The 24,055-nt window shown below is 44.0% G+C and overlaps 1 protein-coding gene across 4 annotated transcripts; it reads right to left on the bottom strand.

The window, feature by feature from the left end:
- LOC124291697 (actin-related protein 2/3 complex subunit 1A-B-like) lies at positions 1 to 23,270 on the bottom strand. 4 transcript variants are annotated; one of them, XM_046728751.1, is made up of 15 exons: positions 23,154 to 23,270; positions 22,193 to 22,291; positions 21,252 to 21,403; positions 19,770 to 19,878; positions 19,131 to 19,248; positions 18,113 to 18,172; positions 16,238 to 16,344; positions 14,734 to 14,742; positions 13,337 to 13,439; positions 12,886 to 12,961; positions 12,423 to 12,526; positions 11,603 to 11,683; positions 9,168 to 9,257; positions 7,662 to 7,752; positions 1 to 549 (listed from the first exon to the last, which is right to left on the bottom strand). In XM_046728751.1, exons 2-15 carry the CDS (start codon positions 22,257 to 22,259, stop codon positions 403 to 405), a joined length of 1,314 nt encoding a protein of 437 aa, XP_046584707.1. In that variant the 5' UTR covers positions 22,260 to 22,291; positions 23,154 to 23,270; the 3' UTR covers positions 1 to 402. The 4 variants fall into 4 exon arrangements, with proteins under 4 accessions (XP_046584707.1, XP_046584709.1, XP_046584708.1 ...); XM_046728753.1 differs by lacking the exon at positions 11,603 to 11,683; XM_046728752.1 differs by lacking the exon at positions 14,734 to 14,742.
- Between the last annotated feature and the right edge of the window lie 785 nt (positions 23,271 to 24,055).

The raw sequence follows: 24,055 nt of genomic DNA, 5'->3' as shown, positions 1-24,055 counted from the left end.
TATCAAAGAAACATTTATTCCTGACGGTAAACAGATTATTTTGTAGACAGTAACAATACATGGCCATAACATTGTACAGCTTCCTTCCTTTACGAGTATTAAAATGTACGTTTACTGATGCTGCAGCAGTTCAGATGAACTTAACGACACACTACATTTGATATACAAGGGATATGGTGTATCCAGCATGATGATTGAAACAATGTTCAGTGGTGACACTTTGATGATATTTACTTGAGTGAGATCAAGTCGTACAAAAAGTGTTTCAGCTGACCACAAGTACACTGTCAGTAATTTTGGTCATGGTGTATCTGGGGAAATACCTTCCATATTAGAACATATTGTATTCTCCAGTGTGTATATGATACATAGTGCATGGTATTGTTGTTATTCAGAGAGTCTTTAGTTAATATAGTAATAAGTAGAGAAAGTGAGTGAAGCAATATGTAGTTGAGAGCGTCTTGAAGAGAGGTGCTTCTGTCTGGAGTGTACAGATGGACAACAGCAGCCTAGGCAATCTTCAGTCCCGCAATCCCACGCTTCCAGAGACTGTAAGGGAAGTACAGTGTAAGGTATTTATTCCCTATACACATTAACAAAGCACAGAACAATCCGAATGTCACAGTTTCCATGTTCACACCTAATTTTCCAAACTCAACAAAAATATATTCAATTTCCCTATGTGAATCAAAGAATGTTGTTCCAAGACACACAACATTATTCCATGATTGTTGACTCTAAAAACACTGGGTGATGGCATGATCACAAGTCCATCTGGAGAATTATACTCCAGTCTTCAGTGTGATAACAAAGTGCCATATCCATCAGGACACTCCACGGCCACCATTATCTACAGGTATGGTGATATGATTTCATGCCCATTAGAATCTCATTGGTGGCTCTCTGACAAGGGTTATTACCACAGCATCATGGCTGATTAGTTTGTAGTTTAACGCTGCACTCAACAATATTCCAGTTATATGGCGGTGGTCTGTAAATAATCGTGTCTGAACCAGACAATCCAATGATAAACAGCACAGGCATTGATCTACGCAATTGGGATACGATGACACGTGCCAACCAAGTCAGAGAGCCTGACAACCCGAAACCGTTAGTCGCCTCTTACAACAAGCATGAGTTACTGAAGACCAATTCCAACCCGGATCTTCATGGGTCATCATGACACATACAGGAATGTTTTACTTGCAGTCTTTGCAGATGAATACTATTTGGACTTCTTTTTCAGAGAGATCGTCCTTGGGGTACATATTATGCATTTTCCGGCTGTAAAATGTCCTGTGACAGTTGTATCAATGTTTTTTGAATAAAAAGATTGTACAATAAATAAACTCTTTTATTTATTATACGGACCCTACCTCACGGAGTTACCTCCCTTAGCGCATGCGCACCAACTGGGTAGGCTCCTAGACCCGTATCATCATTCCTTCTGCTGTCACGGCCCTGAACAGACGTTCGTTGTGATTACCTTTCATGAGCCGTACGGCGCTGTATTTTAAGATGTCTGAGACACCACCTGTATGTTTGGTTTTTATTTGTCTAAAACAGTAAAAACCTTACAGTGGTTGTTTCATAATTGTGACTTTGTATAAGTACTATCAAAATACGCAAACTTTCCCGTGGTTTACGCAAGTTTGCTCTGCCATGGCGGGAAGTTTTAGCGTGCCGCGTGGTCGTAATATTGCGTTTTAAAACCAACTATTACTTTCCGTGGTTACTTTTACGTATTTTTCAATGTTTTCTACGTGTTTCTCTGCTTCTGGCCACAAGTTAACTAACATGTTTACGTGTTTGTTTCAGGCTTTTACCTGTTGTTCGGTCTGTGGGGGAAGTATTCCCCGGGCTGACAGTCACTCCCAATGCGTGGCCTGTCTGGAGAAGACGGGCCATGTGGCTGATACATGTTCAATTTGTCTGGCCTTTTCCCCCCGGGCACAGAAGAGGCGGGCGGCCGACACCCTGTTTTACCGCGAGATGCGTGAGGCGGGAGGGGACCTGACGCAGGTTCCCCCGTCAAAATCTAAACGGGCGTCCAAAAAAGGAAAAAAATCCCGTGGCCCTTCCCCCTCTCCTACCACTTCGAGTGGTTTTGACATGTCTCTAATGGAGTCGATGTTTCAGAAGCAGATGGACTCAATGAAGTCCTTCGTTCGGGAGTCGGTTGGAGGTCTCCGCCAGGAGTTCCTCGCCCACTCCGGACGGGGGGCGGAGAGTCCGGGGGTGGGATCGCCGGCCTCGGCTAGATCCCTCAGCCTTGAGGCGTCTGTCGATCCGTTGCCTCTGGCTTCGGGTCCGGACGCCTCGGCTGCTCCGGAGAGGGAGGTGCTCCCAGTCCCCCTCTCGGAGCTTGCGCTTGGGCCGTTGAGTATTCCTGGTATTCCGGTCCCTGCGCACACCCGCCCCATGAGAGCGGAGGCACCAGTTCTGCCTGGCCTGCCTCCTGCGTCTCGGGACCGGGGTCCACGCACGCCGGCTGGCGCTGACGTGGAGCAGTCGGTCTGTTCCTCCCTTCCTGTGGTGCCCAGCGCTAGGCAGTCCACCGGGTCGGGGTTAGGGTCCTCTTACGGAGGAGACCCAGCCTCTGACTCGGGCTCGGACGCCGAGGCAATGGAGCTCGGGGAGGTCGAGGAGCATGACGGCAGCTTCCGTTTTGCTTCGGCCTTGCGGGAGGTCCGGCAGAGAATTGCCGAGGGCCTACCCCAGGCCGCGGTGCCTGCTGGTTGCGTGGACTCGACTGAGTTCCGCTTGCCTGGTGAGGCGTTTGCCCCTAGGCAACCCTCACAGACGCAGCTCCGCATTCTGCCATCGTTGGTCGCGGACGTGGTCGATCCCCTCTTGTCTGATTCCCGAGTCAGGTTTGACTTACCTGAACTTCGCGGCGGCGCTACCAGCTTGGGGAGGATTCCCTGTTCGCCGTTACCGATCGTGGACGAGTGTGTTTTCACTTCCGCCGCCCTGGGGAGGCTCGGCTTCCTCCGAGCAGCTCCGGCTGCTCGGCAAGGCGCCTCACTCCACCTTTGCCCTCGCTGGTATCCCTGCGCACGCGTACCGACCTACGAGGAGGTCTACCGAACGCGATGCAGCAGGTGCGGTGGTGGTCCATGAGGCCTACCTCTCCTCGATACACAGAGGTCGGCCCTGGAGGCGGAGGGGCATGCTGGCGGCGATGTCGCCGCGATGTCGTGCTACTCCGTCAGCTGTCGGAAGTTCAGGCTCACCTCGCGAGCGACTCTTTGCGGTCTGCTGCGTCGACGGTGATGTGCGCAGTCATGGGGATGCGCAGGCTGTGGCTGTCGACGTCTAGGTACTCGGCAGCAACACAGCAGACCTTGCTGGCTCTCCCTTTCCGTCTGGGAGCCGACCCTCTTTCCCGGGCACAGCAGGTCATACGGAGGCTGCCGCTGCAGCTACCTCCTTCAAGGATTCTAAGGCCTTGTTGGAGCACCCGCGGGTGTCTCGGCCCCAGCTCCGTGCCACCTTCCTCCGCCGGGGTGCAGCCTACACCGAAGTCTGCCGGCTGGCCCGCCGCTGGTAGGGTAGGCGGAGGAGTAGGTCCGCCAAGGGTAGGGGCAAGGAGCAGTCCTCGACTAGCTCCCAGCCTTTTCAGCAGGCGGGAGGTCTGCCCCGATCTCCGTTAACCCAACAGGCTGCCGCTCAAGCCGTGTGTCACACCCAGTCAGCTCCGCTACTAGGGTCCGACGACGCAGCTCCTACCCCATATCAGTGGGAGGCGCTCTCTCTATTCCTGCGGAATGGGAGAAGGCTACCAACAATGCTTGGGTGCTGGCCACGGTCAGCATAGGCCATCTCCCACTGTGGAGGCGAGGTCCGCCCGACTTCACCGGGCATACGACGCACTCGGTGCCGTCATGCCAAGCCAGGGCGGACATATTGCGCGACGAAGTTCAGGCTCTGCTGGACAAGTCCGCAATCGGCGCATTCCACCGGAGAGAGGAACAGGCGGGATTTTACTCCACGTACTTCCTCGCCCCGAAGAAAGACGGCGGGTTCCGTCCGATTCTCAACCTCAAGGGGTTGAATCGCGATGCTCGAAGTACCATCCTTCAAGATGGAGACACTGCGCCGGTGATCTCATCTGTTCAGCCCGGCGATTGGCTCACGTCAATCGACCTAAAGGATCGCGATTCTGCATGTACCCATACATCCCTCGTTCAAGCAGTACCTCCGGTTCTCTTACGACGGGATGTATTACCAATTCAGGGTGCTCCCCCTTCGCATATCGACTGCCCCAAGGGTGTTCACCAAGCTCATGTTAGTCCCAGCTACCCTAGCTCGCCGCAAAGGAAGGCGTTGTTACCCTTACCTAGGCGACTGGTTGCTCGGAGCACTAACACAGCCAGCGAAGTCAAGATGCTACTCACACAGTGATAGACATTCTAACTTCGACTGGGGTGGATCATCAACCTCAAGAAATCCGACCTGGTACCCACCCAGGACTTGGTTTTTCTTGAGCCGATTCCAAAGCGAACAAGGATCTCGTTTCCTTGTCGCCCGACCGGGTCACCAGAGTTCGGGAGATGGTATCTTCATTCCTCTCCCAGCCCCAGGCACCAGCACGGACTTGGCTCCGTCTACTGGGCCATATGGCGGCGACGATCTCTGTAGTGTGGCGGGCGCGGTTGAGGATCGTCCCATACAGCAAGCTTTGGCTGGGCTGTGGACTCACCGCGAGGATCTGGAGCGCAGTCTCACAGTCCCCAGTGGTTGACACCTCACCTTCAGTGGTGGACAAATGTCGGGAATCTCACCAGGGGTTCCCCTTGGAAATCCGACGCCAGCTCTCACAGTTCAGACAGATGCGTCCCTCACGGGCTGGGGCGTTCTGGGCAGTCTGTCGGCTTCCGGACTCTGGTCGAAGCCGGCTCACCTTCACATCAACGTGTTGGAGCTGAGAGCTGTGCGGTTGGTATTCGAGCGCTTCAGAGAGCATGTCCGTGGCCAGGTAGTCCGTCTTCAGTTAGACAACCAGGCGGCCATGTCGTACATCCTGAAGCAGGGAGGCACGGTGTCCCCAGCGCTCCTCCGGAAGCGTGGGACTTTCTCCTCTGGAGCGACCAATACGATTGTCAGGTACTCCCTGTTTATCTCCGGGGCTGGAGAGCGTCGCGAGCAGATCGCTCTCGCCGGATCCTGGCCCGCGACAGTGGATGCTCGACAGGCAGATATTCACAGTAATCTCCCAGTTGTGCGGGTGCGTTCGAGGTGGATCTGTTTGCGTCGGCGGGGCGCATCAGACACCCGATGTTCTGCTCTCGGATACCGGACCAGAGGCGTTGGCTGCGGCGCCTTCCTGCTGGATTGGACGGGCAAAGTGCTCTGGGCGTGCCCGCCGCTACCACTCATTCCCGTGTCCTTTCACAGCTGTCCACCCAGCCAGCTCGGCTACTTGTGCTACTGGCACGCTTTGGCCGTCACAGAGCTGGTTTCGGTAATTCTCAGGTTTCTGGCTCAGCCTCCTGTTCTATTACCTTTGCGACCGGACATTCTCACTCAGAACGGAGCGCCCCACCCAAATCCACGGATTCAGTGGGTGGCTTGGCCTCTGTCAGGTCTAACCTCGAGGCACGCGAATTCCTGCAGCAGTTGCAGACACAATTCTGGCTTCGGGCGGATTCGACAAGCGTTCAGTATGAGGATAGGTGGTCCCGCTATGCGCGCTGGTGTTCAGATAGGGCATTGCAGATCCCTTTTGGGCGGATTTAGTCCGAGTATTGGAGTTTTTGCAAGCTCGTTTGGAAGAAGGCCTGGCGGCCGACCATTCGTGGCTACTCCACCGCTATTTCCACTTTTCACACCCCTGTCGATGGTGCTCTTCTGGGGCAGCACCCTCTCGCGTCTGGCGCTTTCTAGCTGGGCTGAACGGATTCGACCTGCTCTCAGGCGAACCAGTCCACCTTGGGATTTGTCGATCGTGCTCGATTGGCTGTCGGTCCCACTTTCTCACACCTATCGGCTATTTCCATTCAGTTGTTGACCTGGAAAGCTGTGTTTCTGGTGGCGGTAACATCTGGTCGAAGAGTCGGCGATATACATGCTATGTCGTCCGACCCGGCGCTGACTGTGTTTCACACGGATCGTGTCAGCATTCGCCTCCCAGATACTTACCGACCGAAGGTCGATCACGCTTTCCATGTGACAGCTCCTATCGAACTTCCTACTCTTACCCAGCCTTCCACATCGGGGACCACTCCTCACGAGCACTCACCCGTTGGATGTCCGTAAGGCGCTCAAAGTCTATATCAAAGCGAACGCAGGGGATCGTACGGGTACCCAGCTGTTCTGTTGTTACGGTGGCGGGAAGGCTGGTCTGCCAGCGAGCAAGCAAACTTTGTCTCGCTGGCTTGTTTCTGTATTTGTGCCGCTTATCAGGCTAAGGGCAAGCCTCCCCTGAGGGGTTGAAGGCTCACTTTCGGTCAGGGCAGTAGCATCAAAAGCTTTGCAGCGGCACTCCCCATTGAAGAGATCTGCTCTGCGCTATTTGGAGCGGCCAAGCACTTTTATCGCCATTATCAGCTCGATACACATTCACGCAATCGCATGCGAGCTTTGGTCGCACCGTTCTCTCCAGTGGACAGTGTCCTGCCACCCTGACCAAGTGAGTCTTGGTTTATTGGTTTGTGTTGGCGCTACTGTACAATGATTCCATTATTGACATGTCTGCTCACGAGCACTCAGAGAACCTGTACCCCTTTCGATTCTCTAAGGAGTTCACGATATCGTTAGTGAGTGGTATTTTTGTTTTCCCCCACGGTGCTCTCCGCGAAGAAGCCACTTAGTGGGTCGGATTTCACTGACATTCGCACTCGTGCAATGTCTCATTATGCTAGAGGTCGTCTTTGAGCACAAATCCTCCCTGTCAGTTCCCCTCCCATAATGCCTCTCGCGAAGCGAAACTGGGTCAGTGACAGGTGAGTGTTATGGCGTCTGTTCAATTTTTTCCATGATCATGATCGCTATATTTTGTGTGTGCTTGGACAGAATTCCCTCCTCCCTGGCCTCCGGTCTTTGGGAGTCTGTGTTTATGCATAATATGTACCCCAAGGACGATCTCTCTGAAAAGAATTTTCCAAACCTGCAGAGGTTTTCAATTCTTGAAGAGAGTCGATCCTTGGGTAGGGGCCTCCCCCTCCCGCCAATTCTGTTCACTGATAAGAATTCAGCAGAAGGAATGATGATACGGGTCTAGGAGCCTACCCAGTTGGTGCGCATGCGCTAAGGGAGGTAACTCCGTGAGGTAGGGTCCGTATAATAAATAAAAGAGTTTATTTATTGTACAATCTTTTTATTCAAAAAACATTGATACAACTGTCACAGGACATTTTACAGCCGGAAAATGCATAATATGTACCCCAAGGACGACTCTCTTCAAAGAATTGAAAACCTCTGCAGGTTTGGAAAAGTTTTCCTGTTCGACATCCATTATAATAATACTTTAGATAAATAAAGTCCTTGACAATGATCATGTACCTATCAGTTGTTAGAGGTCAGAGGTTAAGGTTACAAATACAGATACACAAGTGCCTCCCACTGTCATAAAATACAACAAAACATTTTCTAGTATCACTGGTTTGTTTGTGGACTTCTAGAGCTGGCTGATGCCACTCTGTAATAACATGGCATACCTTCAAGTCCCAGATGATGATGTTGCCGTCCACACCTGATGTGGAGATCTTGGTACAGTCGGACTTGGTCCCAGCAAAGATGCTCACTTGGCTGTGGGGACAGAAAATGAGGCTCCACATACAATAAGTAATACATATACACTTACTACAACAGGGAATACGGCTCCTTATCCAGTAGCAGTGAATACATTCACATGTGCTACAACAGGGAATACAACTCCTTATCCTGTAGCAGTGAATGTATTCACATGTGCTACAACAGGGAATAAGACTCCTTATACAGTAGCACTGAATACATTCACATGTGCTACAACAGGGAATACGGCTTTATACAGTAGCAGTGAATACATTCACATGTGCTACAACAAGGAATACGGCTCCTTATCCAGTAGCAGTGAATACATTCACATGTGCTACAACAGGGACTAAGACTCCTTATACAATAGCAGTGAATACATTCACATGCGCTACAACAGGGAATATGGCTCCTTCTCCAGCAGCAATGAATACATTCACATGTGCTACAACAGGGAATATGGCTTTATACAGTAGCACTGAATACATTCACATGTGCTACAACAGGGAATACGGCTTTATACAGTAGCAGTGAATACATTCACATGTGCTACAACAGGGAATACGTCTCCTTATGCAGTAGCAGTGAATACATTCACATGTGCTACAACAGGGAATACGGCTCCTTCTCCAGCAGCAGCGAAGACATTCACATGTGCTACAACAGGGAATATGGCTTTATACAGTAGCAGTGAAGACATTCACATGTGCTACAACAGGGAATACGGCTCCTTATACAGTAGCAGTGAATACATTCACATGTGCTACAACAGGGAATACGGCTTCTTATGCAGTAGCAGTGAATACATTCACATGTGCTACAACAGGGAATACGGCTCCTTATACAGTCGTAGTGAATACATTCACATGTGCTACAACAGAGGAGGCATCTACATGTAAGACCACAACAAATTGGATTTGAGAAAATGCCATTCAGGCAATGAAAATCTAATGTACTGATGTATATGTTTTCATAGTAAATAACAGCCTCTTGAATAAAACCATGAAATATGTACATGTAAAGGACTGAGCTTATCAAGAACTGGGTCTGCGTCAGTCTGTTCAGTGCATATAATATATCAGACTACAGAGAAAACTCATAAGGAGCTTACGCTGGGACTACTACACATAATCCTTGTAATGAAAACAAATGGAAGAAGATGAACCAGATGTATGAAGTTATGTTTAATTTCTTGTATTCTAGATACTAGGATTGTGTACATCATTCTGGTACCCAGCGGCGAGTGTGACTAACTTACATGATGGTGTTCTGGTACCCAGCAGCGAGTGTGACTAACTTACATGATGGTGTTCTGGTACCCATCAGCGAGTGTGACTAACTTACGTGATGGTGTTCTGGTACCCAGCAGCGAGTGTGACTAACTTACGTGATGGTGTTCTGGTACCCAGCAGCAAGTGTGACTAACTTACGTGATGGTGTTCTGGTGCTGAGTCTTCAAGTCGCTAGAGAAGTCGTCAGTTGTAGCCTTCTTCTCTAAATTCTTGAAGCGGTTCATAGCACTGAAACAAAGAACAATGGGCTTGGAACACAATCCTAATAAGTGCTATTTACAATTTGGGCACTATTACACAAAAGGGTGGAACAGTGTTGCAAGCGATACACATCACACAGTTAAGTTTCGTAACTGTACTACTGTTATACCACTGATGTAACACCAGGGGTGACTACTGAGAGGGAGACAACTATTGCGATAGCGACACTCTATTGCAACATACCATTGCGATAGTGATAGTCTATTGCGACCAAATATTGCAATAGTTTTTTTCTCCATGAATTGTCTCATTTGAAGACATTTTCCCAAATGAATGTATAGTTTACATGAAATAAAAACAAGCTGAAGTGGTTTCAGTCTCTTCTAAAAGTGACAAGAACTTGAATTTCCGGATCAAGTAAACAGTTATAACATAACCTCAATGAAGCTGCAAGTCTGCAGGAGGGGATAACTCTAAATCAATGTGAACAAATCTGGTACTTCCTGTATCAATGGAAGTCAATAACTAAACTATCGATAGTTACATATACTATCGATGCATCGAAAGTTTTTCCTTTCTACCATCGATTAATTGCTATCGGAGACTCAACAATTGCAATCCATCGATAGTTTGATGCATCATTACAGCCCTTCTTAACACAGTGTATTCTATTTAGCATCCGCTCCATTTCAGCTGTATTGATACGTTAACAAGATTGGCAGAGATGTACATTTGTTGTCTGGGTTGTTTCATTGGTCATGTTATATACTGAACGGACCAGTATGCATGCCTCTACTTGCCATGAAAGTATGACAGCAGCCCTTATTAATATTGTATCAAATAATATGGTGATACAGCAGAAAACATGCCACATCGTTTGGCTGATGGTGTTATCTGTGTCCATCAATGAGTGTTCATCACTCACTGTGTCCATCCATTAGTCACTGTGTCCATCCATCAGTCACTGCATCCATCCATCAGTCATTGTGTCCATCTATCAGTCATTGTGTCCATCCATCAGTCACTGTGTCCATCCATCAGTCATTGTGTCCATCCATCAGTCACTGTGTCCATCCATCAGTCACTGTGTCCATCCATCAGTCACTGTGTCCATCCATCAGTCATTGTGTCCATCCATCAGTAACTGTGTCACTGTGTCCATCCATCATCAGTCAGTCACTGTGTCCACTGTGTCCATCCATCATCAGTCATCAGTCTGTCCATCCATCAGTCATTGTGTCCATCCATCAGTCACTGCATCCATCCATCCATCAGTCAGTCACTGTGTCCATCCATCAGTCATTGTGTCCATCCATCAGTCATTGTGTCCATCCATCAGTCATTGTGTCCATCCATCAGTCAATGTGTCCATCCATCAGTCACTGTGTCCATCCATCAGTCATTGTGTCCATCCATCAGATACTGTGTCCATCCATCAGTCATTGTGTCCATCCATCCATCAGTGTCCATCCATCAGTCACTGTGTCCATCCATCAGTCATTGTGTCCATCCATCAGTCAATGAGTCAATCTATCAGTTATTGTGTCCAGCCATCAGTCATTGTGTCCAGCCATCAGTCATTGTGTCCAGCCATCTGTCTGTTTTCAGCTCCTCCGTAACTGGCAGTACCACAATTTCTTTTAAGATTAGTAAAGTCTGGTTATCTAGACATGCTGACGTCTGTCTTGTACTGCTACTAAACATCCAAACTAAGACATCAATAACTCCTTCCTTCTCATACACAATAAAAGGGTAATTCATGCCAAGTTTATCAATCTATACCAGTTATACACCTTGAGTGTATGAATGTTAACCTGAACTGTCCTGTGATTCTGGGGCCATTGATCAACTGTTCTTTCATCATGCATGGATATATACACACTGGCTCCAGTAACAGGGGCCTTAGATTGTCCTAGAATTATCCTCGTGCTGGAACTCATGCATCTCAAAGGTCAGAACCTCTCACAGGTTAAGTGCAATACATGCAATGGTCCAGACCGTCATGAAACAAAGATTCATAAATCTTTTGCATTAATTAGATCTTGTGCTTTAATAATCCTTGATCTCCTTTTGTAAGTTGTTGGATGTAAGTTAGTCTGCAGCTATCTAATTAGTAACATCTATGGACAAAGTGACCAGCACAACTGGTCAACATTCGTGGACATATGATGCCATTCAACATGGCCACCAGTAGCAGACAGCAGACAAAGTTAATTCTTGAACTTTTTTCAAAGCAAAGTTAGTTTGAGGCTATCTAATTAGTAATATCTACGAACAAAGTGACCGGCACAACTGGTCAACATTACTGTACATATGATGCATTCAACATGGCTGTCAGTAGCAGACGACATACGCCATGCAAGATGGCCTACTTGATGATTGACACAGGAGTCTCATCTTCCTCCTCCTGATCAGATCCTGCCTCCGTCTCACAAGGCTCAGGAACCTCCACACTGTGAGAACAGCTGACATGTTGCATACTTTGTCATACAAGTGCTATAGGACAACTGCTTCAGCTATTTATACTATTACCTAATTTTCCATATTCATTACATCAGTAACTGTAACAAAGTTATTCAGACAAAAAAATGACTGAAGGTGCAACTTCATTACTATGTGGTGGAAAAACAATCATTACCTCAGACCTATTGGCACACATAGACAATGCTGGTCTAAAGATGTTGAGATAAAAAATCAGATATCCAGGACTGGAATACAGTCTATAAGTTATATCATCCTGAGAATCATCTGATGTATGCATGGAGTGTTATAACTCCCGTATTGATAACAGGTATAGAGATCAAGTCTGAAACTCTGATTCTCTTTTCATAGGAGAGGTAGATAAGATCTATAAAACAATCATTCTCAAGGTATTATTACATTTAGAGTTGACCTCAGAAGGGAGGATGTTAGAAGTTACCCAGTACATTTATTAAAGTTTCAATATATCCAGTTTGTTGTTTAACACTGCACTAAGCAATATTCCAGCTATGGCAACCAGTAAACAATGAGGTCTGGATCAGACAAACCAGTGATTGTATAGTAAGGTGTCCACACTGTCTGGATACAATGCACACCATCAAACAAGTCATCGAGTCTGACCAGTACAGTTGCCCCATCTGACAAGCATGACCAACTCCAGACCACAACCCTAGTGGTTCCATGTAGGAACTTCGTGACCCGTGTAGCTACCTAATTTGGCCGGACTCCTTCTCCTGAGGGATGTCCAACTTGCTGACAGCATTCAGTTTGCCGCTGTCAGTGTAGGTGAACAGCATCGGGTTGCAGTCGTACTCCTATGTAACAACATGAAACAACATGTACATGCCATTGATGAGGAGCATGTCTAATCGGCATGATCTATTAAACCCTTTTTAATGGAATTTAGTGAAAATGAAAAGTGGAAAAACAAAACCTGAAAAGCAGTGTTTGTAGTTGTCAACTCAAAACCATGGATCGATCAGTTTATTCACAGATCAAATAACTTGTTAAACTGAAGCCATGGATCTATCAAAGATCAAATTAGTTGCTTAACTTGATGATGGAACAAATATTTATCCCAGATGAGTAGTTGCCGTGTTTCCCCTATTCCATGCAGTATCCCAGCAACCCCCCTCGTAACACCAACCGGCTGCACTAGAAGACAAATACTTACTGCGCACACAATGCTGTTCTCTGTCACCCAGGTGATGCTCATGAAGGGAAGGAAGTTCTCCTTGATACACACCAGTCTGGAATACACATCAGGTAACATCAACATCAGCATCAACATCAACTTCACTGTACCATACATAGGGTAAAACACATTCAAAGCCAATATGTTTATGGGATTAAAATCAAATCTAGGGTTGTAAATTTTATCAACATCAATGTCAAAATTTAAGACATCCTGAACATCCACTTTACTGTGCCATGTATTACAACACATGTATGACAACAAGATTACATTGGTTCATTCCACAAAGCTGTCTCATCACTACAATAGCTGTAAGTTGTATTGTTCTTCTATAGTGAAGAATGTTACAATAATCATAGCCTTAATAACTCTTTGTGGACCCAGTCTAACAGTCTAGTGTACTAACTTGTTGTCTAGTCATCATACTCACTCCGATCCTTTGTTAGAATCCACGACAGAGATGCTGGAGTCATGTCCGACCCAAGCGAGGCGATCACCACTTGGGGAGAAGGAGACAGAGTGCACCCAGCCACCTGTCAGACACAGGCACAGGGTTACCATAGTAACAGCACACACAACACAAGGGTGATAACATCTCCATAACAACCCATGGTAAGCCTGATATGGTTATTATACAATGTTGACTAGTCTCAAACAACACTTCATACTTCCCTTGAATGTGTACTGAGAAAGTGTAATCCCAAATATAACATGTTGCATCTTACTGTCTTTATTTGGAAAATCTTTGGAAACAAAAACATCTACTATATGTGTCTTACTTTCACCATGTCTCTGTTACAATGGTGTAACATTTGAAAATCGTAAAACATAAAAGGTCGTTCTCAAACTATCTCTCATTTTCTGACATCATATCAAGAAATATAAAACTCAAGTTAAAAAAATCAGAAGCAGTGACAAAATCTTTTCAGGTGTGAGAGTAGCAATAAAAGCTGAGGAAATAACAACTGACAATGTATACTGATAATTCTCTTTGTTGTTGAACACGAGTGGGTGAGTTGGGCTAACACAGTATAGAACAGGATTCCAGTTATATCACGGCGAGTCAGCATGGTGAATGACTGACTGACTGACTGACTGAGTTTGGTTTTACGCCGCTTTTAGCAATATTCCAGCAATATCACTGCGGGGGGACACCAGAAATGGGCTTCACTCATTGTACCCATGTGGGGATTCGAACCTGGGTCTTCAGCGTGATGAGCCAACGCTTTAACCACTAGACTACCCCACTGCCCAGCATGGTGAATGAGGAAAGCCCCAAGTGATGCAGGCCTCAGACATTTACCACTTTGGTGAAACAAATAAGCACTGATAGGTTCCTGGCAAAGCTAGAAACATAATCTGGGAAACTAGAGATTTCATGATCATTGGTTTCTGGTGTGCCCAAGGGAGATAACTCTGCACATAAACAGGAAGCAGTTAAGAGCAGGGAGATGCTTGGCAGTATTTGTTCTCACTGAAGGAAATGACCCCAACATGGATCATCTTAAACAGACAATTAATTTGTGTGAATACATGCTGTTAGCTCATGCAGTGTTTGAATTAGGAAAGTGCACCAGTAAATGTTTATGCAGAGAGGTCAGCATTGTACACTTTTTTATTTATGTAATACTGAGGTGTGATTTCACAGACAGAAGCAGCAGGAATGGTGTCCTATCAACATTATACTGAGAGTGTCAATGTGACTATCATTCCCTGTAGTACGAGTATATGCGGTTTATCAATCAGTTCTTGGCTAGGTCAATAGAAAGGAGCGAGCAATATGCAAATATATTGAAAGTGATTGTAATATAAAATAGCCCAACTTACTACCAGTCTCTGCAATGAATATCCCAAAAATAAAATTAAGTGTGGAAAAAAGTTAACAAACCAAAACAAAAAAACACATCAAAATCACATGCATCCAATTAATATTTGTCTTCATATGATAACACCCATTGATATAGACACACAGAGAAGTCATTGTCTCTCTTTGCCAGCAACAATGACCCTTAATATTCTTGTCAACTCTAAACTCAACCATCCTTATTGCTTTGAATGTATAACAAGAAGTAGCATTTTATTCGGAACTGGTTATTTATTAGAGGTGAGGTGAGGTGAAATTGGGTTTAACGTCGTGCTTGAGAATATTTCGCTCATATGACGACGTGCATGCGTGTGTATGTGTATGTGCGGCTGCTTGTACTAGCCCAGACTGAAGCTGGTTTTATAGTGCTAGCGAAGCATGAATACCCCACTCAGACACATTATACTGACTCCGAGCCGACCAGTCCTTGTTGAACCCATTAATGCCGAGCGCCAGGCAGGGACCAACAAGTACCATATTTTAACGTCTTTTGGTATGACGCGGTCAGGGATCGAACCCGTGACCTTCCGCTCTCCGGGCGGACGCTCTAACCACTACAGCAGGGAGACGGTCCTATTTATTAGAGAGGGGTAAGGGGAGTGTAAGGGGGAGGGGTGAAATTGGTCTTAGGATGGTCTCTCCACTACCACATCCTCACAAGAAATATTTTATCTAGTATTCCAACTATGTGACAGCAACTTGTAAATAATTCAGTCAAAACCACTGACTGATATAATGAGCACTGCTCAGTAGTTAGGACATGATGACTAAGTCACTGACCACCTGCCTCACTAAGTCCAATCCAGTGACCAGCACAAATTGTCTGATTCTATCCTGGAATCCTCATAGGGCGTACAGCTAGTGAGTAGAGGATGTTTGTACACACTGCTTTCAGCAATGTAACAGCAATATCACACACTGTGCCCATGTGGGGAATCAAACCAGGTCTCATGTAACAAGGGAACACTTGAACCACTAGGCTACCCTACTACCCTTTTCCAACAGGTGTGAGAAATTCAAACATTGTCAGACTTGCTGAAGTAAAGCAGGTAGGACAGGTTTGAAGCCTATTGCCGTATATCTGCATTCTACTTGTACTACAACTGTCTGTCCTGGATCTTGATTTGTATGCTGTATATTAACTGACTTTCAATGCGGACACTGTGATACTTTGTATTTGTAAGAGTTAATGTCGTACTTCAATTTTAACAATGTTCAAGGGGCATTGTGATTTTAACCATATTCTAAAAAATCAGTAAACAGAGATGTATCACTATATAACAGGAACACGTAGCATATTTTGGATTTTTTGTCCAGTGCTGTGAGTATCAGACATATTTTTATTCTGAGTATGTTTCATGTTGTAGTAATGATATTCTATATTTGTAACCTAGACCTCAGTCATATCACCGATCACCAAACACATGCGTTGACACACAGAGGCATGCATGTTGTAAAGAGTTTTACCTCCTCCATTAGAGAACTCGGCCAAGTTGGTCCCCCAGGGCATCTTCGTCCCCCAGGAGCACGGGCCTGGCTTCTTGTCCACCTCCTTGATGTAGCCAGAGAACACCCTGGAAAGCAGTTGTCAGGTAAAGTGTACACTCTTGTAATATTAAAGCAGTTGTCAGGTAAAGTGCACACTCTTGTAAGATTAAAGGAGTTGACAGGTAAAGTGTACTCTCTTGTAAGATTAAAGCAGTTGTTAGGTAAGGTCAACACTCTTGTAAGATTAAAGCAGTTGTTAATCTCTGCACATGTAACTTATTACGATAATGAATGAAAAGTTAGGGATCAAGTACCCAGACAAACATGACAGAGATACTAGTCTCTGAAATGTTGCACTGAAAAAATATAGACGTTAAAATCCAAAAGTCAACCCATTAAACTGGATTTAAAGAGATTGTAGCAATATGACTATTGAAAGTCTATGCTAAGAGAGATATCAGAGCCCGTCCCACCGTCCTTGGACGTTCTATTTTTGTGAAGGACGGTCTATTAAATATGTAAGGCCGTCCTTTGGTCGGGGGGAAATATTTGAAACAAATAAACTTAACTGAACTGGTTTGAACTTCGTCTTAGCAATCATGTTCTTTCTCGTTTTCCTTTCAACATTTGCTGATTTTGTATTGTTTCAGTTTTTGGGACTGGCTGTGTTTGCTCAGGACTGGTCACTTTTGTGGACAGCCAGTCCTTGGACAGGTCACATTTCAAAACTATTTTATACACTGCCTTTATGATCACTTGTGGAACAAGTCTTTAGACATTTGTAGATGCCATACATTACTTACAAGTACTGACTACCTATTATCATGATCATGGCACACAGCCTTGTGTCCATCAGAGCAATACTTGACAGGTAAAGTGTACTCTCTTGTAAGATTAAAGCAGTTGTTAGGTAAGGTCAACACTCTTGTAAGATTAAAGCAGTTGTTAATCTCTGCACATGTAACTTATTACGATAATGAATGAAAAGTTAGGGATCAAGTACCCAGACAAACATGACAGAGATACTAGTCTCTGAAATGTTGCACTGAAAAAATATAGACGTTAAAATCCAAAAGTCAACCCATTAAACTGGATTTAAAGAGATTGTAGCAATATGACTATTGAAAGTCTATGCTAAGAGAGATATCAGAGCCCGTCCCACCGTCCTTGACGTTCTATTTTTGTGAAGGACGGTCTATTAAATATGTAAGGCCGTCCTTTGGTCGGGGGGAAATATTTGAAACAAATAAACTTAACTGAACTGGTTTGAACTTCGTCTTAGCAATCATGTTCTTTCTCGTTTTCCTTTCAACATTTGCTGATTTTGTATTGTTTCAGTTTTTGGGACTGGCTGTGTTTGCTCAGGACTGGTCACTTTTGTGGACAGCCAGTCCTTGGACAGGTCACATTTCAAAACTATTTTATACACTGCCTTTATGATCACTTGTGGAACAAGTCTTTAGACATTTGTAGATGCCATACATTACTTACAAGTACTGACTACCTATTATCATGATCATGGCACACAGCCTTGTGTCCATCAGAGCAATACTGAAGGAAAGAGTCTTTGGGTTAAGATCTAAACCTACCTATGATTATTCATAGTTCACTGGTGCATGTTGATGATCTCCTGATCTGCTGGGCCAGTTCCCATCTTGTAATCTCATGCAATACACAGATTATCCCATCACATCACTTTTACTGGTGTGCTCTAAATGGCCACGTCACCTCAAGCCTTATGTCTTGGCATGCACATCCTGCAGCTTGTAAAATCCATCACACGTTTAACAACACAGATAACTCATTAATACTTGAACTGCGGTTACCATGGTTAGATAAAAGTAAATGTGTTACCTGGCTTTGAAGTCGGAGGAGCCGGCAGCGATCAGCACATTGTTGGCATGCCAGTCCAAGCTGAGGAAGTCAAACAGATAGTCAATCATACATGTCTATCAGACAGGTCTATCAGACAAGTCAATCATACATGTCTGTCAGACAAGTCAAACATACATTTCTGTCAGACAGGTCAATCATACATGTCTGTCAGACAGATCAATACATGTCTATCAGACAGGTCAATCATACATGTCTGTCAGACAGGTCAATCATACATTTGTGTCAGACAGTCAATCATACATTTGTGTCAGACAGGTCAATCATACATTTGTGTCAGACAGGTCAATCATACAAGTCTATCAGACAGGTCAATCATACATGTCTATCAGACAAGTCAATCATACATGATTGACATACAAATCAATCATACATGTCTGTCAGACAGGTCAATCATACATGTCTATCAGACAGGTCAATCATACATGTCTGTCAGACAGGTCAATCATACATTTCTGTCAGACAGGTCAATCATACATTTGTGTCCGACAGGTCAATCATACATGTCTATCAGACAAGTCAATCATACATGATTGACATACAAATCAATCATACATGTCTGTCAGACAAATCAATCATACATGTCTATCAGACATTTCAATCAAACATGATTGACAGACAAGTCAATCATACATGTCTATCAGATAATTCAATCATACATGCCTGACAGACAAGTCAATCATACACATCATGATAAGTCCATCACACATGTAGTTTTGACAAAAGATCCTACATATCTGTCAGACCATATGGACAAGAAACTGCAACAAGCACATTAAAATAATACAGTAACTGATTTCATAGAATTCTAACAACAACAAAAATTAAATTCTTCCTCACTTCGGGTATGTCTTGAATTATAATTTGTCAAACAAGTAATTACACTGGTCATCAAGTTTACCAGTAATCATTTGGATAAATATAGATAAGGAAATCAAATAATTCCAAAGCATTTGATTGGTCATCTATATCCACCTACCATGTGACAGTGGACCTGATTGGCTTCTTGATGTGCTTGCTGACCCACCAGTTGTTGTCCTCCTCGTAGTACGACACAGAGATGAGACGAGCACCGCTACCCACGGCAAACTTGTTCTCTGGGGAGGAAGGTCATATAGCAGAGAGTTCACCACCACTTCCACTGTATATCAGTTGTATCAATAAAGGATGTATACAGACCCTACGATCGGCAGATGAAAGGTGACACAGCTACAGAAGACTGAAGGATCATCATGAATTAGTCGAAAAATGTTCTAATATACGTATAAGACAATGACCACATGCCTGTAGTACAACAATATGCACATTACTACCTACACCAAACTTCCAAGCCATCAGTCCTGACACTTGGTGGGTGAACTCACATGCAAGATATACAGCACAAAAGAACCATATTTCAAAGATTGTAAAATATTGTACAACAGAGTGCAGGGAATATCGTTATAACTGAAGAACCCTACAACCTACACTTGCCAAAGAATTGCTGACCTGCATGAGTGTTTAGATCTTTGATTCAGGATCATTATGAGAGTCTATTAATAAGGTAGAATTACATATGTTACATAGAATTACTAAACTTGAGTGTCAAAATACCATGTGAAAGTTCCCCCCTACTCACCTTGTGGTGACCACTTGACACAAGTGGCAGCCCGGTTGATCCTCAGAATCACCAGCATCGGCTTCCATTTCCCGTTACTCTCCAAGCTCCACACATAAGCATTACGATCCTGGAGCAGAGATAAATGCCATGTTTGCATACGAAGTTTTACATGATGCCAAATTCCTCTGTATTTTGTGAAAACATTGTGTAAAATACTCCCAGGGTGCCGTTGTACAAAGTGATCTTTGAGCTAAGGTGACCGTAACTCCCATACCTTAACATAGACTTAAGGTCACCTTATCGCTAAGGTTGTTTTGTACAACGGCACCCAGAAGATTTTCAAACAAGTCAAATGACTCCCCAAAACATGTACTATGAGTATTTTTCAAAGTCTATGAAAATCTCAATAACAACCACACCTTAAAATGTTCAGTACTATGAAGTTAATGACATGATCATATTTACAAACATATTGTATACCTGCTTGAAAAAACAAATTACGACAGGTATCTTTTTTCCCCAAGCACTAACAAGTTTAAAGATGAAAGTTGTAGTGGAATAAATAGTCTTATACAGTTATAAGCAGCAATTATATATATCATTGCTGAAAACAGCCTTGTAGTCAAATATCTGAGAAGTTTTACATGAAATCTCTAAGAGTGGATATTGTGCTGCCAAACCAAAACCCCTCAGAATCCTTTATGCCACCTGTGCTCTAATGAACATCCAGTCCATGATGACATTTATGAATGGGGCTAAAGCGCACTTTACTGGGCGCAGCCCTCATGGCTCGCTGCGGGGCAATTATCGTGCTATAGCGCTACTGCGCTGTCTCGATATATTGCGGTAATTGCTCCGTCTCCCTTCACTGACAGTCAACCATCCTCAGGGTTGAGGGTTAGGTGCCATTTCTGATCCTTAGAGAGCTGACACATCTTTAGAGTCAAACATCCCTTTACGATCCTTAGGGTTAAGGTATAGGGTTAGGGTATGGCACCCTTTCCGATCCTTAGGGTTGGAAGTGGGGTAAGGTTTGGGAACCCTTCAGATTCCTTAGGGTTAGGGACCCTTTCTGATCCTTATTTAGGGTGAGACCTTACAAGTTACATTGGGGCAGTGTAATCCTATTATATCCAAATGAAACACATTACGCCTCATCTGGAACTCGTCAGTTCAGTCCAAGAAACAATGTCGCGAAAAGAAATCAATGGGAAGGACGTGGCACAGTGAGGCAGAAGCACAATGGTTTGTTTTCATATTTGCGCTTCCGTCTCACCTCTGTGCTAATGACCCGTCAAACGAGCACTCATTAACTGTGATAGCGCTCATGGTCCCAAGGTTGAGCGTCTACTAATTAACGAAGTCAGTAATCCTAGGAAGCGCATTCAAGCCTCTGCAGCGGTAATAAATCTGAAAAAGTGCGCCTGGTAAAGTGCACTACTCCAATGAACGGTAGCCTGAACCTTTCTGCAGGAATGAGGACAAAAACATGGTACTCACTGCTCCACATGTAACGATGCGGTTGCTGTTGGGAGCCCAGTCAATGCCGGTGACTCGCTGACCATGTTCGGTCAGTGTATCGGCCAACTGCCACTTGGTGCCAGCCTGCTTGTAAATCTTCACCTCAGGACTTTTCTGTGACAAGACCAGGCCTGGAGAAACAATGTCACATGGATAGATCAATGTGTGAACTGACTGGTGTGTCTTGAGAGGCTCAATATGAGTCATGAGCAGATCAATGTGAGTCATGAGTGGATCAGTGTGTCATGAGTGGATCAATGAACTTCATGAGTGGATCAGTGTGTGTGTGATGAGTGGATCAATGAACTTTATGAGTGGATCAATGTGTGTGATGAATGGATAAATGTGTGTGATGAGTGGATCAATGTGAGTCACGAGTCGATCAATGTGTGTGATGAGTAGATCAATGTGAGTCATGAGTGGATCAATTCATGTGAAATGGCTGGAATGAGTGTCATGAGTGGATCAATCTGTGAAATGAATAGATCAGTATGTGAAATGGCTGGAATGTGTGTCATGATTGGATCAATCTGTGAAATGAATAGATCAGTATGTGAAATGGCTGGAATGTGTGTCATGACAGAATCAATGTGTGATATAAGGTGATCAATGGGTGTGATCACTGGTTCCATACGTGACATGATCAAGGTGTGGCATGACTGGCTAATGGTGGTGCAACACTATGAAGTTTCCAGATTGAGATTCTCTTGTGCATTGGTATAAAGTTGAAAGATTTATGGATCCTGGTACAAAACCTTGGGTTGCTGGGGCACCTGTTCCCTGAACAGTACAACATAGTTGTGTACAACCATTCTCTTTGTGTACAACCATAAAAAAAACAACATGAACATGCTTATTATGTTTATAAAATCATCGAATGGAATTTGTCACATCAACTTCAAGTACATAAAAATGTATACCTTTGCGATCGCCGCTGAAGGCATGGCATGTCACAGGATCCATTCCAAAGTTGTGTTTTTCAGACATGGTTGCTTTTTCTTAACAATGGTTTATGAAATCTGAAATAACAAAATCATCAGACCTATCATTGATCTTGCTAATAGTATGCATATTGAGCCTTTGCTGCATACAATTAAAATCTACACTACTGTCAACGGTCAAAGATGCTCGAGCATAACATTATAAATGCTCAGTATTATTCTAGCTTTATAGCGATAGTTTGTAAATTATGTAAACAATCAAGTCTGGACTAAACTGTCCAATATTTGAACACTGATCTATACAACAGGGCTACAATGACATGCATTAACCGAATCACTGAGCCCGACAACCTGATGGTGTTGTCACCTTTTACACCCAGATCTCAATAAGACCATCATTGCCTACAATGCTTAAAGCTCCACGCCAGACAATTATTGTTGATAACTTTTTTTATACGTTTCAAACCCCAAAATATTGTGCCTATTAACGATTTTTAAATATTACATCTCCCTAATCGATATGTCTTAGATCTATAAGCAACTTATCATCATGATCATGCAGATAAGGACAGTCAGGAAACTTCCTCAACACCAGGAAGGGCGAAGTGAGTAAGGTGTTAACCTGGCACAAGCGACGTTGAAGTCCAAGCAATGGACGATCATTTTGACTTATTTAGCTTCTTTTTTGGTCATAACATTTGAGAATTAAAAGTGATCTGGCAACACAAGAATACAAATATCTAAATGAGTAGATGTCTCAATTACAGAATCGAGACCAAGACTGAGGAACACCGCCATTGTGAAGTTTATCGAGACTAGTCACCGTCCGAAATTGTGACCACTTTGATCTAGCTTGAAACCTCTTTGAATGATGAGAATATTTCTTTTCAAATGAGATCGATCTGCTCTACAAGTACATGAAATGCTTAGTTATGCTTACCTCTCAATATATGAAGAAAATAGAGAATCCGCGGACTGGTCAGTCTACACGAATCCCCTTTGCACGAGTAAGAAACAGGAAGTAAACCACGCCTTCACGTGATGTCCTCACTTGAGTTGCACTAACTGGGATTCTGTCTTTCTACGCGAATAAAAGCATTAAGGATGCCGCGCAAACTAACAGTGTAACCAGTTTTTTTGCAAACTCACACTTGTCAAAGTTTTGATAGACTTTTAATTTGTAGGATAGTTTTGCGAATTCATTTGATATTCTAATGGAAAGACAACGCATTTTGTATCCTAATATAAAGGAATTTGATAAACATCGTCAAGGTACATTAAGTTCTCAAATATATTGTGCCATAGAAAAATATATTTTTATCATAAACTTTATTCGAACCAGAGAATATATGCTTTTTATGAATACAATTATGGATAAAGTTTCAAATATATATATATATATATATATATATATATCCATTGATCACCTTATATCACTCATTGATTCTGTCATGACAAATATTCCAGCCATTTCACATACTGATCTATGTATATATACATGTATATAATTACAGTAATTACTGTAAATATATAAAGATGAACCCAAACCTCAACAGAAACACATTGTCTGTTGGTTTTCCTTGAATCTTTTCCAAGTGTCTTTCAGTCTCTATCCAATGCCCCATGGACATATAACGAGTCCTTCGGTAAAAAAGTTGCTCACCCATATGAGTGTTTATTTCTTATTTGATTATTTGCTCCGGAAACGCATTTTTCACGAAATCAGTGTGTAAATATCTTGATGGGACACAATATAATAGATTATTACAGCGACCTTCCATTTCATGTGCGCATTAAAACTAGCGCGATACACGCCCATCTTGTGAGAACATCAGGCTCATG

Source organism: Haliotis rubra, unplaced genomic scaffold, assembly GCF_003918875.1.
Source record: "Haliotis rubra isolate DU_JTF1 unplaced genomic scaffold, ASM391887v1 Scf5, whole genome shotgun sequence".
In the NCBI taxonomy this organism is placed as follows: Eukaryota; Metazoa; Mollusca; class Gastropoda; order Lepetellida; family Haliotidae; genus Haliotis; species Haliotis rubra.
The sequence above is the reverse complement of the archived record's forward strand: the minus strand, read 5'-3'. Positions and strand labels throughout refer to the sequence as shown.